The 17,654-nt window shown below is 35.4% G+C and overlaps 2 protein-coding genes across 2 annotated transcripts; one reads left to right on the forward strand and one right to left on the reverse strand.

The window, feature by feature from the left end:
- The first annotated feature begins 1,295 nt into the window (after window positions 1-1,295).
- Window positions 1,296-7,504, forward strand: LOC131661424 (replication factor C subunit 3). Its single transcript, XM_058930964.1, has 9 exons — window positions 1,296-1,627; window positions 1,716-1,932; window positions 2,067-2,146; window positions 2,240-2,399; window positions 3,576-3,657; window positions 5,357-5,486; window positions 5,573-5,636; window positions 5,720-5,788; window positions 7,186-7,504. The coding sequence occupies exons 1-9, from the start codon at window positions 1,432-1,434 to the stop codon at window positions 7,283-7,285; spliced, it is 1,098 nt and encodes a 365-aa protein (XP_058786947.1). The 5' UTR covers window positions 1,296-1,431; the 3' UTR covers window positions 7,286-7,504.
- Window positions 7,505-8,393: 889 nt separating this feature from the next.
- On the reverse strand, window positions 8,394-9,843 carry LOC131661425 (NAC domain-containing protein 2). Its single transcript, XM_058930965.1, has 3 exons — window positions 9,684-9,843; window positions 9,306-9,580; window positions 8,394-9,221 (listed from the first exon to the last, which is right to left on the reverse strand). Exons 1-3 carry the CDS (start codon window positions 9,841-9,843, stop codon window positions 8,790-8,792), a joined length of 867 nt encoding a protein of 288 aa, XP_058786948.1. The 3' UTR covers window positions 8,394-8,789.
- Window positions 9,844-17,654: the final 7,811 nt, after the last annotated feature.

A 17,654-nucleotide genomic window follows, 5' to 3' on the forward strand; every position in this document is an offset into this window, starting at 1 on the left:
AACTACACAATCTTCTAACTGTGATTAATACATTTCAACGACTCACACTACTGTAAAAAAATAAATCAACGTCAAAAAGTTCAAACCTTATAACACATTTGTTTAAAAGATTAAAAATATATTTATTTTACTTCTCTATCCCACACGTGCCTAACAACATAGCTTGCATACAAAAAAAAAGAAATGAGGTGTTTGAGGGGTATCTTAGATAAACATTAGGAACGACAACAACAAATTAGACTTTTAGGGCATTAGAGACATCAACAAGGGACTCATGTCTCCAGAAAGATGATGTCGAAGACACGTGAACTCCCGAAGACAATACTTCATCATCAAATGAAGTGACACCAATAGTTGCAAAAAAGGTATGACTTTTTCCCTCTAAACAGAAGCATGCTAAGCCACTCTAGCATGTCTCAATCTATCTATGTTGTTAGACATTTTACGTGTAATTACACTAGAAATATCATATCATAATCAGATAAGCCATACCCATGGGTCAGGACAAGCAAAATAAAAAACAATGTAGATAAACAAAATTCGAAAGTTAACTTCCGCATTGCACAACAACAAAACATGGAAGTTAAATTTCGTATCCTCTTAAAACCAGGAAACACGAAAGTAGAGCATGTAAAAATAGTCTAACTTCAACCTTCAAAGAATCCATATGTATGCCTAAATAATCAACATATTATGCACCCCCAATGTACCATAATCAAACTATAATGCATTTAACTTTAAACCGATGCTTCAAAAACCAAAGAAAGAAAATAAAAAAACTTATTGAATGTGAGAAATCAACGATTTTCAATTGAATGAAGTGGAGTATGTGTTGATTAATGCCCTAACCTTGAATCCAATGCAATATAAGTAACAAGAAAACTTGAAAAATGATGGAAGACAAGTTTGATCATAAACTATGTTTTGACTTCTAACTAATGTCTCTGAAATGAAATGAAATGAAAAAGAAGAATGAAATGAAATGAAAAAGAAGGAAGATGAAAGATCTAACGCGTTATAATACTCAAACGCGTACGAAAGTTAAGCTCCATAAGCAAATACAAAAACTAACCTTTGTATTTTTCTAAGTTTAAGACTTGAGCAATTGAATTGCATTTTGATTCGTTCAGAGATTAAGTCCCGTATTTTATGGGCATTAATGATTTTTCCCTAAGGTGCAAAAAGTAATCCTATATTTTATAGTAGAACAATGGCAAAAACTAGCCCATAGAAATTAGAATTTACCCGGCCCAATAGTCACGCACAAGTTTGTGTTTTGAGCGGGAAGGCAACTTTTTCTCTCTACCCTCTCAGAAGTGGAAAAAAAGAAAAAGGAATTGAAATAGAATCATAGAAATCGAGTGCACACTGAGAAAAGAAAACAGCACAACCCAGAAAGGGGCTCTAGTAGTTAGTTAGGGTATAACAACGATGACGGAGGAAACTCACCCTATGGACATCGATGGCGCCGCCCAAACCAACTCTTTCTCCGCAAACCCCGACAAGGGCAAAACTGTCATTCTCGCCGGCAACCCTTCCCACGGCGGCAAGGCCTCTCTCTGGGTCGAAAAATACCGTCCTCAGTCCCTCGATGACGTCGCAGCTCACCGCGACATTGTCGACACCAGTAACTCTCTCTAACTATCCCTTTCAACTCTAGGGTTTATTATTTCTCTTTTTTACGCTATTCACTGTTTGTTCATTTTTTTCTGTAGTTGATAAATTGACCACTGAGAATAGATTGCCCCATCTTCTGTTGTATGGTCCTCCTGGAACCGGCAAAACATCGACTATTCTCGCCGTTGCGAGAAAACTATACGGTCCGCAGTACCATAATATGATTTTGGAGCTCAATGCTTCGGATGATAGAGGAATTGATGTTGTTAGACAGCAGATTCAAGATTTTGCTAGCACCCAGAGCTTATCATTTGGGTTCTCTTCTATGCCTTTTATTTTCTTTTCTCTTATCTAGTGTAACTAGAGTTTGAATATTTCTTATGCTGTTTTTTATGGTGTACTATAATTGCTAGTTTAACTTAACTAACTATCGCTGGTTATCTGTTTAGTGTCAAGCCGTCTGTAAAACTGGTCTTGTTAGATGAAGCAGATGCCATGACTAAGGATGCTCAATTTGCATTACGTAGAGGTGTGAATCGAATCTTACATGCGATCTAACGGATGTATATAGCTTCAATCTAGTTTATTGAGGTATAATGCCGATCGTATTCTTTTGGTACAGTTATTGAGAAATATACCAAGAGCACTAGGTTTGCACTTATCTGTAATCATGTAAACAAGATTATCCCTGCATTGCAATCTAGATGCACTCGGTTTCGGTTTGCCCCTCTTGATGCCGTGCATGTCACTGAAAGACTGAAACATGTTATTAATGCTGAAAGGTATTTTTCTATTCTGTTATTATACAGTTAGCTTGTGTTAGTTTCAGTCGGAAGATGCCTTTTGCTGGGTTATGTTCTCCTTTAATACCCAAATTTTTGTTCTAATGAGATGAATGAAGCATTCATTGCTTTATCGAGAGTTTGAATTTGTTATGTTAATGTTTTAACACCGATCAAATGTTTATCTTACAAATGCTTGAAGATTGGCCTTTTCTGACAGTTGACTCTTTAGAATGAAACTAATTAAGAGGTCTGGGTAAAAGAGCTAAATAAGGCGGTGAAATATAAAGTTAGAGAACAATGTAAATGGGAAAATGGAAGCAATTACTCAGCATATCAAACCCATCCTGTTCTTTTTCTAACTCCATCATCTTAACAAACAGATCTTTTTGCTTCCAAATCATCATAGCATATTATTATTAAGTGTCCTTAAATGGTTGCAGTTATACTGCTTTATTTTCTTCAATTATTTGAATTCATGAGTATTCATAGCAGAAAAAACACTAAATTGTTGAATGCAAACTATACTATGAGAAGTTTGGGTCGAACTTTCATTTGATATACTTTTGTTCTTGTTCATACGAACAGAAATACTCCACAAAAAGGGTTATTATATGCTTTTGTTATACTGGTAATTGAATCATAGGATCAGGGTCATCTACAGTGAAACTGCAGGTGCAATCAGAGATATACGGAACACATGCAGGTCCTAAACTTTCAAAAGTTGTAAGACCTTATTTGCGTGTCTATCTCTTTGTAACTGCACGTGTATTTCTACTGTTGGTATTCCATATCATTGAATCATATTTATTCCTTTTAGTTGATTAGACTGAATGAATTCTTAATACTAAAACTTGCATCGAGTTGTGAAGTTACCAGATTCTTGTGTATTTTCTGAAATGTTGCGAGAATCGGGGAATCATTAAATGATTGTGTTATATGTCCAGTAAAATGTACAATGTGAATTACATACTGTCTTTTAATGTCAAATGGAATTATAATATTGGAAGGTGGTAAGACATGCTGATCCGGTTCCTTTGAAATGTCTCACTTTCTTTGCTGTTGCTACTAGATAACCACTCCACAATAATTTTCTTACGGTCAAAACATTGTTATTCCAACTTTGGCTTGGCAACTTGCAATGTGTTGATGACTAACGTTTTGGAATTTGACCAGGCTTGATGTTCAAGACAGTGGCTTGTCTGCTCTTGTTCGACTTAGTAATGGTGATATGAGAAAGGCGTTGAATATTCTTCAGGTGATTTTTTTAATCCCTAAGTTTTCTTATATACCAATCTTGTACATCTTGTCCTTATTTTATGTTAATATCTTCATAAAAAAAGTAGCTGTGTTTGTTGTGGAGAGTCAAACTGTTCTTGGGAAATAGTACTAGTACTACTCAGTTTTAGACTTTTAGTATCCAACCCCCTGTCGCTTATATTGACATATGAGTATGTTGGCGGAAACTGATAGAACCCGTAAAATCAAGATTATGAAACTGTATATTATTATAGAATAGAAATTGGTGAGCTCAAGGGTCTATAATGGTGAAAACAAAACAAGGAAATGTAAAACAGAGTTCTAGGAACTCCTAAACCAGAGCTCAAGGGTCTATAGTGGTTTATTTTTTCCTATTGATTCGACACTCCAACTTCAAGCATATAGTGACGCTGATTGGGCAGGGTGCCCAGACACTAGAAAGTCTACTACCGGTTGGTGTATGTTTCTAGGAAATGCTCCTATTTCTTGGAAGTGTAAGAAGCAAGATTCTGTTTCAAAGTCATCCACTGAAGCAGAATACCGTGCAATGTCTGCTGCTTGTTCTGAAATAATATGGTTGCGCGGTCTTCTTACCGAACTTGGATTCTCTCAAGCACATCCAACTTCGTTATACGCTGACAACACAAGTGCTATACAGATTGCAGCAAATCCAGTTTACCACGAGCGAACGAAGCACATCGAGGTTGATTGTCACTCTATCCGAGAAGCCTATGATCGTAGAGTCATCACTCTACCTCATGTTTCCACAGCTGTTCAAACAGCTGACATCTTCACTAAATCATTGGCACGGCAGCGACACAATTTTTTAGTTAGCAAATTAATGCTAGTTGATTCACCAGCATCAATTTGAGGGGGGATGTCAGTAGGCTTAATATTTAGATATCTAACTGATATTTGCAAATCAGAATAATCTTAATTGCTATTCATTAGGATAACAAAATGAATAAATGTATATATTGCTGTAGCAGATTTATTGGGATGGGATTAATACTATTAATTAGTATATAAAACTGCATAAATGTATATATGGCAGTTGCAGATTTTTTAGGCTGAGTCAGCCCCTTAACTTGTAATTTAAAGTGTATTTATATGAGAATTCTCCAAGTGAGCAGACAGTTTATCAGAATATCTCTGAGTTTTGACAATCTTTCCATCATATACAAATTTCTGAAAGCTGTAGATTGTGGGAGGATAAGCAGCTGTGACCATAACAACATTGAATTTCCTAGGGTCCCATGAAATTCCCGCTCACAAAGATGTAACCATATAAGTTCTCAGAAAAATACATATTGAGGGGATTTTGGCTTGAACCTAACCATTTTGAAAATGATGGATCTAGTAGTAAGAGCAGTAGCAGTCACAAATGGAAAAGAATTAAAGGAAATTGGGTAAACTGGATGCTGCTACACCATGGATCCATTAAACCTTAATCTGTCTTTTTTGATCTATGCACGGCCTTTCTACCATCGTACTTGGTACCTTCATTATCTGACTTCTCCGGTTCAATGCACGCCTCATTCTTTCATTGATTTTCTTCCTTGAGATACTCATAGAAATTTTCTGGGACCACTAGCTATTTACAGCTCGGAAAGTGCTATCAATTATTATATCTTGTATTTTGTTTCTTTTGATCAGTCGATCCTTGCTGACATTCTTTTGCTTTGATATTTTTGCAGTCAACACACATGGCCTCTCAGCAGATAACAGAAGAAGCTGTTTACCTTTGCACTGGAAATCCCTTGCCCAAAGACATTGAGCAAATATCTTACTGGCTTCTAAATGAACAATATTCAGAGAGCTTTAAAAGTATTCAGGATTGTTTTAAACCCTTTATAAATGTATTCAGTATCTATAACCATTTTATAATTCTTATTTGCATTATTTTCTAATAGGAATTAATGATATGAAAACAAGGAAAGGACTGGCCCTTGTTGATATTGTAAGAGAAGTGACAATGTGAGTATTGTATATCATGGCACTAATGTCCAACTTCCTGGTAATTCATTTTATTGATCTTAGTTATACTATTGTTGTCGCAGGTTTGTATTTAAGATTAAGATGCCTCCAGCTGTTCGAGTGCAATTGGTGAATGATTTGGCTGACATAGAGTATGTGTTGCTGCTGCCTACACTTTTATGTGTTATTTAACTTGTGCTTGACCTGACAAACATGTTTTACAACAATGTTTTTCTACTCATTAAAGATATATTATAACTATTTGCAAGGCTGGTAGAAAGTTATACCTCATTGTCGGAAATAGGGAAGAATCCCGTTGATTACAAACGGTGACACTTCGAGGGCGTGGCTATCTCCCAATGCCAAAAGGCCCTTTGATTTGTAGACAACATGCATTACTTTCTAATTAAGTAACTAGCTAACCAACACTTAATTGGCTATGAAAAGAGCATTAGCTCCTTGGGCCTGTACCTTTGAAAAGCCTTTAAAATAATAAGCTTTTTGGTCAATTCGAGCTTATATAAATTTGCAAAATAAATAGGCTGAGCTTGGAAACTGGAATGGGCATGAAACATTGTCTTAGGTAACAAAGCAGGCTAAAGCTGTCACTCATAAAAAAACTTAAATTATGTGGGCGATGTCTAAATTGATGTAGCATGTTCCCTTCTTGAGCAAGCATAATTATGAAAGAATAGAACAGTATGGCTAAACTTATCTTGATAGAAGATAAAATACCTTTTCTTTTTTCATCTCCCCCTTTTTTAATAGTTGTACTGTATGTGATATGGTATTCAAATCATACATTCACATGATAGTATATCCCAAATGACCATTTGTACCCGTACTTGTGTGCTTTGTCAGTCTCATGCTTCTATGACAGGAAGGTAAATAATGTTAAGAGTACTGTGGACAAACCAAAAATATGGAGGGTTTATAAAAAGAAGATTAGTGGGGGTGTCTTAGTAACTAGTGATGAGGTGTCTTAGTCGTAGAAATATTCTATTAGTAGTAATTAAGGTGTAAATCTTCTCTTAGTTTTAAATGAAAAGTACATCTTCTCTTGGTAATATATAAGGACAAATTCTAGAGTATTTCTGTCAGGGCCTGATAATAGATATTTCCCTGTGTTGGAGTTTTGCTTTGGGAGTAGTCAGAGAAAACCCTCTTTCTACTATTATCCTTTACTATCAATAATACACCTTATTTTTCTCAATTGCATCAGTTTTTTTCTCTTTTCTTATGCCGCATTTACTGTTTTAGTTTTCAGGACCCATTGATTTCTATCATTTCTAGGCACTAGATTGGTAGGAGGGATCTTTAGTAACATGCAAATGCTAAGAATATAGACAAGTCTTGGGGGCCCTGTTTCCTCTTTTTTGCTTGGTGTCCCATTGCAGGGTCTTCCTTCTTTTGAGTGGTTTGGTGCCTAAAATTAGGCTTCTACTAAGCGCACTTAGGGATTCATATGACTAGTTATGCATGCTAGACATGGTCACATGATCTTGCAACATAGATGTGTGAATATAATATAAAACTTTCATTGTTGCAGGTACAGATTAAGTTTTGGGTGCAACGATAAGCTTCAGCTTGGATCAGTTGTTGCTTCATTTACACGTGCTAGATCTGCACTGGTTGCAGCAGCTGCTTAACCTTCACATCAATATGATGATGCACTGGTGTACTATATTTCCAAATTAAAAGTAGATATATTCCTAATTTATGTGCACCAAGATATTTCCTTTGTACATCGTACGCATCAGGATGGTGTGCTGTAGTATTGGTGTATCGTTTGGCACTGGCGAATGCTCTGATAGTGCATGTACTATTTGTTAACTTTTGGAGATCTAATTATATTTTATAAAATCCAACTAAGGCTAATGAGATTAAATGGACAAAATGTGAAAGGCTGATGGGATAAATATCACAAACACTAGGAATTACTTCTTTTTAACATTTAATTAATGGATGAAATAAGAGATGTTGTGAGTCTAGAGAGACAAAATTAGCTGTTGACAGCTATAATTTATTCTACAACATAATCTTTACTATTATAAAATGAAAAATGAAAACATCATGTTTAGTAGCCCTCGAAAATACTGTTTAAAAATAGATTAACAATTTAACATATGACGTCCGTGCATTTGCAGTTGTTAGTAAACACTTTCTTTAGACTTGTCAACTTAAAAACTAATTTATACTATGGAAGATTATTAGTGGTTTTTATTGAAAAATATAAAATGGTTATCATTATCATCTAGATGCCTTTTCTCTGGCGGCTAAATGTCAAAAAACATTATCATTGATATTAAGGAGAAACATGTTTTTTATTTCTTTCTTTTTGACTCGAGGAGAAACATGTTTGCCACATTGAAGAGTGAAAACTATATAACTAATGTCTGCTCCTTTAACTAATTGCAAGTTCTGTAACTTATAATATTATTATTAACATTTTACTACTTGAATTAGATATCTATTCAATAATTTAGCTTATTTTATATAAGAATTCATTCATACACAGTAAATATAATAATTCACTTCCTGCCAGAGAAAAAAATTTAACTACTAGTATGATTTCATCTTCCATTTATAACCGTTTTGAACTATCAACTTTGTAGTATTCTTAAAATGCCAAATATTAACTGATAAAAATAAAATATAAAATTAAGTAGTACAAGAAACAGACCCTAAAAAAGTGCAATCCTACTAATACTATAATTTTACTGAACTGATACTAATCATGTAGTGTAGAGTAGAAAATGCATAATGAAAGTGTATTAATTTAGGATGTCGCAATTGACATTCTATGACATGAACATGTTCTATACCCTATCTACATCCTACAATAACTACTGCGCACATGCTAGCTAATTCTAGAAACAGATAAAACATACAATGCACCTTTGGTTCCATCCACTTCATATAGGGATGTACCAAAACAGTGTAGCCCCATCACATGTATTTGCACCTTCATTTTGTTTTAAATTTCCCCTTCCCATATTTCTCTTTATCTTAGCCTTAGGAAAATTTAATCTGTAATAATACTCTACAACACTCGCACAGGCACACTCATGGACATTCGTCTCGTGCTACCGTGCGATGCAGTTATAGTGATTGTGTGGCTGAGATTCTTCTTCCGTTTTTATCTTTCAATTCTCAAAAGGTTTTGGGCAAGTACATGAACATATCCTGCAACGGCGACATCTGATTATTGCTCGGAAATTGAGATCCAAAACCAGTGGTTAAAGTGGCATCCACGTAATTATAAGGAAATTCAAGACTCTTTTCCCACTCGTTCCATTTAGGTTCGCTCTGCACCTCGCTCGCAAACTCCGGCGACACCACGTGTTCCGAGCAACTCGAATCCGTGTGCAGCTTCGGAATTGAATCCGACGTGTCAAAATACATATAATCTCTCATTCCCGGCGGCGGAGGATGCGGCGGAAGACCTCCGCCGCGTGTCAGAATATCCGGCTTCTTATCTATAACTTCCGAATGCTCAGTTTTCCGGTTAACAACAACACCGTTTGGTTGTTTCTCGATAGTTCCTTTCTTGTTGTAAATACGGCAAAGCACCCAATCATCCAACTGCAAAATCAGAACCGTTGGATCAATATCAAGAAATCAAAATATCTAACATAAAAGTACCAAGGGCTGAAATCGTAAATTTACCCTTAAACTGTTCTTTTTGCGAATGGAGCGATCAACGTCAGCCAAACGATACTCGTGCATGATCCAATTGGTTTTATCACCTTTAGGTGCTTTCCCCGCGTAAAAAACCAACGCTTTTTTGATTCCAACCGGTTTCGGGTTACCTATGGGTTTATCCGCTCCGGTTGCTTTCCAGTATCCAGACCCAGCCGCCCGGTTCGGCCTTGAACCGTTCGGATATTTTCTGTCTCGTGGCGAGAAAAAGTACCACTCCTTTTCTCCATAAGAAGCCAAAGCTAAAAAATAACAATAAAAATATATAAATAAAGTGATGTCAAATTAAAATAATAATAATTAATATATTTATACAAAGATTAGAGAAGAAGATGATTTATTTACCAGGAAGTTCCCAAGGATCATATTTATATAAATCAATTTCAGCGATGATCGGAACGGAGATAGGTTGCGACGTGCATTTGCGGCAGAGATAGTGCATGACGAGCTCCTCATCCGTTGGATGGAATCGGAAGCCCGGTGGCAATTGAAGTTCTGATGCCATTATTTTACTTTCTAAAGTTTGGTAAAAGGATCTAGTTTTTGATGAATGAATGAATGGTTCTCCTTAGGTATATCTTCTCCGTGAATGAAGAATTCTAAGAAGAAGTACGGTGGCGGCGGTTGAAACTTATCACATAAGAGAGAAACGTGTATTTATAGAGAAGAATAGAGGTGACACGTGCTTGAGTAGCTGGTCTTTCTAGGATACACGTGAACGATAGCGTTTTGGTAGTGCTCATAAGCGTGAAAGATGTAGGGACAACAATATTACATAAAGCTGTGGAATTAATCAGACCAAGTGGTATTTAAAATATGAAAAATACTTGAATATTAAATGTTACTACCTGCCCAGTTAAACCAAACTCAGGTAGATAGTTATACAAAGATATACATAAAAAAAATTACATTTTGAATTTATACTATTTCACTTTTATTTATAGTAAAAACATAAAATGTTACTTTTTTTGAGCATTATATTCTCTTAATGAATTTTCTACATTCATTTTCTTGTTTAATTTTGTCCTTTATTGAGTTTTTTTTGTGGTCAATTTTATTTGCATGATAAAAATAATATTTTATTGGGTGAATAGGAAGGAGGTGGGTGGTTTGAAAGTGACAAGTGTCATGCTATCAAATATGATGAGTGCGTTTGTGTGGGGCCCACAGGAGATGATTTTGTCACTGCTTACGACATTGGTTTTGGATCGTGGTGCGATCAGTCGCTGGGGCCACCGTTGTTGAAATCGTAGTCGGCGCGTTTTTCTTGACTTATTGTAAGAGAAGATTTTCAACTGTGGATTTGGTGTACACGTGGCAGTGAAGCGTGAACTTTCGTTGGATCATCTATTGGCGTGATTTATGATTTGTAGCTATTGTTCCACAGCATCAGACCCCACTTTACCGCGTAAAATTCTTGCGGGTTCGTGAACTTTCTTCTTTTTTTACTACCTTTCTTTTTCACTTCATTATGAAAGTTTACCGTCTAAAATTATACTACTTGAATATTTATAAACTTTGTTTTTTCTGAATTGTTATAGGAGTACTAGTTTATCGACCCATAGATAATATTTGAGAAATCTGTGGTCAATAATTTTTTCTTAAAACGATTATTTTAGTATTTTGTTTTGATGTTTGTTGACTGCTCGAGTAATGTTTATTTACGTAATCAATTGAGGCAAAAGTATTTCTTTTTATTTTTTTTATAGCAAAAGAAAATTTGCTATTATGAGTTACTTTCTTTTACCAGGCTAATATAGTACCGTCCCAAATTGAGTTAACTATTTATAAAAGACTAAAGAATAGTTTGCTATGTCACTAGCGTGAGTTCGAGAAGGAGAATGAAAGAAATCGATGGCATTGAGATGTACAAATCTCCAACAGTAAAAGATGGAACACTTACATGTTACATAAACAATCAACAGAGAAACATCATTGGAGTAGAAGTGAAAAAATCATTGACTAAATGGGAAAGAGTATTAGATGCATATATCACAAACAGAAGAAATAAGATGTGAACATTTTTTTGGGCTTGTAAGATTTGTAGGAGTTGATGATAAAGAATATTTCATCCGTTTCGAAATGACTGTCGTTTAAGATTTTTGTACACAAATTAAAGAATGCAATAATGTTATTATAAGACATTATACTTTTATTAAATTAACCTTATTAAAAATTGAAAGTAGTGTAAAGAGTAATAAGTAAATGATACAATTGGAAAAATTATTATCATTGCTACATTGAAAATTGAGAATGACAGTCTTTTTGAAACCAATTTTATTTGCTAAAACGACAGTCATTTTGAAACGGATGGAATACTTAGAGAAACAACTCAAAGACATTTAATTCGGATCATATAAAACATGGGTCAACATATTGAGGCCTGCAAGAACAGAAAGAAAGTCGTGGAAGAAAGCTAGTGGTTCAATTACCAAACAAATAAAACCAATCAATAGAACTCAATATATTGGACCAAAATAACAAAACAAAACTTGGCATGCAAAGGTTTGTGAGGCTCCAAGGTAGAAGAAAGGAAGGAAAATCATATGTTGACGTTGTAACGCCCGTTAATTTAATTAATTATTCAATTAAATTATTTTCGAATTATTTGTTGAAATGTTGTGATATGTTGGTATAAGTTGATATATTATTATTTGTTGATTAGTTAGTTGATTAATAATAGTAATAATATTAGAAATAGTAGAATAATGGAATAGTTTGGGCCTATTTTAATAGTTAGAAGTAGAAATATAAGGGGGGGGGGGGGTTGTTGTTAAGCCCACTAAGAATAGTAAAATTGTGAGGTTTAAGTAAATAGAAAATTAGGTTAATTGGAAAAAAGAGAAAGAATTGGAGAAAGGGTTCGTGAGAAGTTGGAGAGGAGAAGAAAGCGGCAAAAAGCTAGGTTTCATAGGAGAGTTGTAGAGCAACCTTCAATCCAAGGTAAGAGTGGAGTTCTGACTCTATAATGGGGTTTATGATGGATATTATGTAGAGATTGAGTCTGTATAATTGTTGTTGTGTGTATAATTGCTATTGTGAAATATTCCGAATCTATGTTATTTTCCCCTATCTGATTATTATAATGGTGTTTGTTGTTGTTTCTAGAAATAGTGTTTGGTACTATCATGAATTTTGATGTCGTTGCAGTATTACAAAATAGATAAACCTGACTGTTGGAAAATAATTTAAGATATTATAGTTGAGTTATTACTATGATGTGATTCTATGTTGTTTTGGCTGCGGTTAATAAATCGAGTAGAAATTTATGAGTCGAAGAAAAATATGAAGTCTGGAAATTAAAAGAATTGGTGCGTCGCGGGCACCACATGAAGTAGGTGGTGACTGCCACCCTAAAAGAGAAGTGGGGGGGGGGGGGCAGGGGCCACCCTTAACATCAAACAAAGTGGCAGGGGCCTATATAAGGAAAGGGGCGGCTGCCCCTACGTAAGAAAGAGGAAGGGGGTGCCCACCCCTTGGATGAAAAGAGAGAGGGGGCGCTAGCCCCTAGTGGTGGGGGTGACTGCCCCCATTTTTAATGCTTTTATTTAATTAATCCAGGTACATGTACTCAGTAGAACTTATTTTTTAATTGATTATAGTGGCAATTAGTAATGTAATGGCACATCTAGTTAATTAATGAAACATAAAATTAGTTGGTTGAATATAATTAGTAACATTAACAGAAGGTTAGTGTTAATTGCAGAATATTAGTCGTAGGTATCAGTAGAAAATAATTTAACAGGAAAACATAACAGTAACTAGTAGTAAAATTCAGTAAGTAAATTACATCAAATAGTGGAAGCTAGCTGACAGCACAACAATACCATCATCAGTATAAATTTGTTAGCAGTAGTACTAAATGATATAGTAGAGCAGAAAATATTAGTAGTTGTGGCAGAGAATTAATTAGCGGAATATAACCGAACTGCCCGAATAATTATACAAAGTGTTTGCGAATATTCCGGTTGAGACGTTAGGTTGTATAAAGTTGTTGTACGTGGATATTACTGATCTAAATTTGCAGGTAGTGATGAATGTTGTTGTGTTGCCTATATTAATTGACAAAATCAAGTTGTAAGCTTATGCCAATGTCGAATTGTTCTTGTTGTTGTTGCATTCATAGTGTTGTCACATATATAGCATAAAAGTTGGGACCTTATGCTCTATAAGTTGGCCTAGACTGGAAAAAGTTAAAGTTGAAGGCTTATGCCTTGTTGATGCCTCTATTAATTGGCAATAATAAGTTGGGGGCTTATGTCTTGTTGGTACCACATGCATGTGCATCGTAACGAGTTGCATTCCAAGTTGCATTTTTAAGTTATTGTGATGATAAAATAATCGTTATATTATATTGATGAATTTGTTATGATAAATGTTGTTTAAAAGTTGTGAAGCAGTGATTTTGCATGAACTGATTCTAGTATAGTATTTATCATACATCTGATTATATTGTTCGATATCTCACCCCTTATGTTTGAATGTTACTCCTATGTTGGTAACGTGCAGGTAATCTAGAGTGAAGGCTGTTTACCCTCATTAGTTCGAGTCAGGTGTCGTTGCTCTGATAGGTAACACTCGGAAGGGATGCACTCTTGTTGCTTTATTGTTGCTATTACTTTAGTTGCTGAATTTTAAATTGATTTCATTAAGTACTTTGTTGTTTTGAAGTTGTTTTCAGTTGGACAAGATGTTATGTCGTTTAAGTTGAGTTTGTGATTCCGCTGCTTAAATAATGAAAGTTGTTTTGGTTTCAAAGACTAAATCATGTTGCTATCGGTTCATCCAAGTTTTAAGTGTTATGTATCTGTTTTACATGCGGTTAAATGCCGATGTTTTAAGTAGAAAATGTGGCATCCTGTTTATATGTAGGAATTTTGTAACTCTGATTTTAAATATACTCTCCGGGTAAAGTGGGGTGTTACAGACGCAATTAGGAATATTACAAGATATAAGAGCAAAGACAAATATTTAAAAAAAAAAAAGAATTCCAAAAAGATAATAAGAAGGGAGAAATGCAAGGTGTTGCAGACATATCTTTATCTGTAAGCGAGGAAGAAATGACATGGGCTAAGAAAGGTAACATGGGGTGCGTACCCAACACAAACGACATGCCAAGGTTATAACAGATATTGAGAGGTGAAGGCATCGTCACAATAAAAACCATTCCGCTTGAGGGAGAGAAAATGTTCTTCAAAATTGATGAATACGGCGACTTTAGAGTTTTGGTGAAGGATTCATACCAGATTTTAAATAAATAGTTAAGTGTGGTTAGAGAATATGGGAGCCAAGAGACGTGACACCTATAATATTTATTTGGTGTTTGTTGGAACAGGTACGCGAATACAGATCAGAGTAAAGAGAAACACATACAAGTTTTGTTTGCGTAGTTTGACTAAATTGCCTACATCTGCGACTATAGAGAAGCTATAGTCTTGTCTTATTGATTCGTTTGGAATTTCTCAAATCCTAGTCGCCCCCAATAAACACCTGGGCCAAATGCAATGACAAGGCCTGTGGCCGCTCCGCAGTCTCGACCCTTGCCCACTTGACATTACCTATGAGCCAAACTCAACAATCTCCGTCTTGGCGAATATCAAACCCTTATGAAGATTAATTGGATAAATATCATATCCTAGAAATTGGGAGGAATGTAGTTCTTACTTAACACTGAGAAACATGTAATAAGTCCAAATAATGTTTGAACTTGTCACTGGTGACTGACTTGGTCAATATATCAGTTGCATTCTATTAAGTGTGTACCTTATGAAGTAATATATGTATGGACACCACCTACTCCTTTATCTTATGGAACATCACATAAATATGCTTGGTCCTCGCATGATATGCTTGATTGTTTTCCAAATAGATATCACCATAGCCATCACAATGCAACTGAACTCCACCTTGCTCAACACCTAACCTGTAAGCCATAATGCTTCCTTGGTAGCTTCCGCTATTGCCATGTATTGTTCCTCAGTTGTAGACATAACTACTATGGATTGAGCTAATGATTTCTAGCATATAACCCCCATAAGAGTAAAGACATACCTTGTTGTAGACCTCTTATCATCCAAATCATCTGCATAATCAGAATCCACATATCCCACAACTGATGGAATAGCCTACTCCATGTTGAACATAATGCCAAGATCCGTTGTACCCTTCAAGTACCTTAGGATCCACTTGACTGCTTCCCAATGGCGCTTCCATGGGTATGACATGAACTTGTACACTTGACTAAGTGCATTGACATAAGGAATATTAAACATATCATCAATCTTTGAGTCTGTCTTCGGAAATTATTCTAAGAGAGATTAAAATGATTCACCAATGGAGTACTTACAGAATTTACTATGCTCATGTCAAATCTGCTCAAAAAACCTTCTATATAGATTTTCATAGACAACCATAATTTATTAGCTCATTTGTCCATGTGAATCTTCATCCCAAGAATCTTCTTTGTTGAACCCAGATCTTTCATATCAAACTCCTTACTCAACTTGGTATTCAACTCATTTATATCATACAAATGGTTGGCAACAATCAACATACCATCAATATAAAGTAATAGGAAAAATAAAAGAGCCATCATCAAGGCTCCTCTCATACACATAACAATCATAATCACACCTTCTATATCCAATCTAGAACATATATGAATCAAAGCGCTTGCACCGTTACCTTGGAGACTACTTCAATCCATTCAAAGACCTCTTCAATTTGAAAACAAGTCTGCCATGTCTAGTATCACTAAAACCATTTGGCTGCTCCATGCAGATTTGCTTCTCTAAATTACCATGGAAGAAAGTTGTTTTCACATCCATCTGCTCTAAATGCATATCCTTGATGGCTACTAGGTCCAATAATGCCTTGATAAAAATGTGTCTAATCACCTGACTGAAAATTTCAGCATAATCAATCTCCTTCTACTATGAATACCCCTTTGCAACTAGGCGAGCCTTGAGACTTTCCCTTTCTTTTTATGCTACAACTGGCTTTTTCTTGTATATCCACTTGCAACCAATAGCTTTCCCCCCTGTGACAGCTGAACAAGATCTCATGTCTAATTCTTTTTTAAGGACTCCATCTCTATCCACCATAACACCCATCTAATTATCGTTCTTCTGGCTAGCCATAGCCTCTTAAAAAGTAGAAGGGTCTCTTGAACTGGTAAGAAGAGTAAATGCTGCTAAGTCTCACTAGAGGTGTAATACGACGGGGCTTCCTATCACACACAAATGTATAATCTTGTACTCCATCTGAATCTTGCAATCCACCTAAATTTGAGTCTGGTTCATCCTGCTGTTGGGTGTTGAAGCAAAAGCTTGGAAGTATTATTTGATAATTATCGTGTCTACAGAGAATGGTCTGGTTAGAATGTCATTCAATAGTTTCTTTGTTTCTAAGCCCGGGTTAAGATGAATGAAAAGTAAAAAGATATAAACAAGAAAATAAATACATTCTTCAGAGAGAATAACTTATCAGGTCTGAATATACACTATTCGTCACAAACTTAAACCTATCGGTCAGTTGCACTCAACATATAATACTCATCATTACCATCACGTATCTCTCACATGTGTGTTCATCTCTGAAGCACCAACAAGACGTATCACAACCGAGGTTATCTCTAACGCAAAGTTGCGAGAACATCAGTATTATCGCGTTGACGATCTCTCACGCGCAACTCAAGCACGGAAGCATTAAGCTTAGACACACAAGTGATTGTTAGCTCTAAATCCATCTCTAGAGTCTAGAAGCTAACAGAAATCTATTCCTAACAAGAATTCATGAAGTATATATCTATAGCAACACAAATCTAAACATAAATGCAAAAAGATCAGGGAAGATAACAATAACGATTTGTAAAGCAAGTTTTATACAACGCCATGAGCGATAAATATACATAAGGTCATAGTAAATATACAAACAAAACCCAACAAAAGAGAAATACACAAAGAGGAGAAGAGATAAACCAAACATCTCATGGGTTGTCAGCTCCGATTGATGAAGAATCCACCTTCGCTCATCCAAATTAGGCATGATAACTGGGCGGGTCGGGGACGGTTATTACCTCCCTAAACCCAAATCCAAATTCCTAAACAATTCTCGTTCCCTGCCCCAAAACCAAACGGGGATGGAGAATTAAAACCCAAACCCGATCCAAATGGATTCGGGTTGAGTTCGGGTATCCCCGCCACGCCACCTTCTATTTTGTGAAATCAATTTTTTTAATAGAAATACTTTTTTTCTTCCAAAATCAAATGATATTATAAATAATAAAATAAAATAATTTCAAAAAATTGCATACAT

Source organism: Vicia villosa, linkage group LG3, assembly GCF_029867415.1.
Source record: "Vicia villosa cultivar HV-30 ecotype Madison, WI linkage group LG3, Vvil1.0, whole genome shotgun sequence".
Lineage (NCBI taxonomy): Eukaryota > Viridiplantae > Streptophyta > Magnoliopsida > Fabales > Fabaceae > Vicia > Vicia villosa.

Coding starts and splice junctions, on each gene's coding strand:
- LOC131661424 (XM_058930964.1), top strand. CDS start 1,432: ATGACGGAGGAAACTCACCCTATGGACATCGATGGCGCCGCCCAAACC. Junction 2,400..3,575: donor CATGTTATTAATGCTGAAAG/GTATTTTTCTAT, acceptor GAATTTGACCAG/GCTTGATGTTCAAGACAGTG. Junction 5,637..5,719: donor ATTGTAAGAGAAGTGACAAT/GTGAGTATTGTA, acceptor TTGTTGTCGCAG/GTTTGTATTTAAGATTAAGA.
- LOC131661425 (XM_058930965.1), bottom strand. CDS start 9,843: ATGGCATCAGAACTTCAATTGCCACCGGGCTTCCGATTCCATCCAACG. Junction 9,581..9,683: donor TGATCCTTGGGAACTTCCTG/GTAAATAAATCA, acceptor GTTATTTTTTAG/CTTTGGCTTCTTATGGAGAA. Junction 9,222..9,305: donor GCAAAAAGAACAGTTTAAGG/GTAAATTTACGA, acceptor CTGATTTTGCAG/TTGGATGATTGGGTGCTTTG.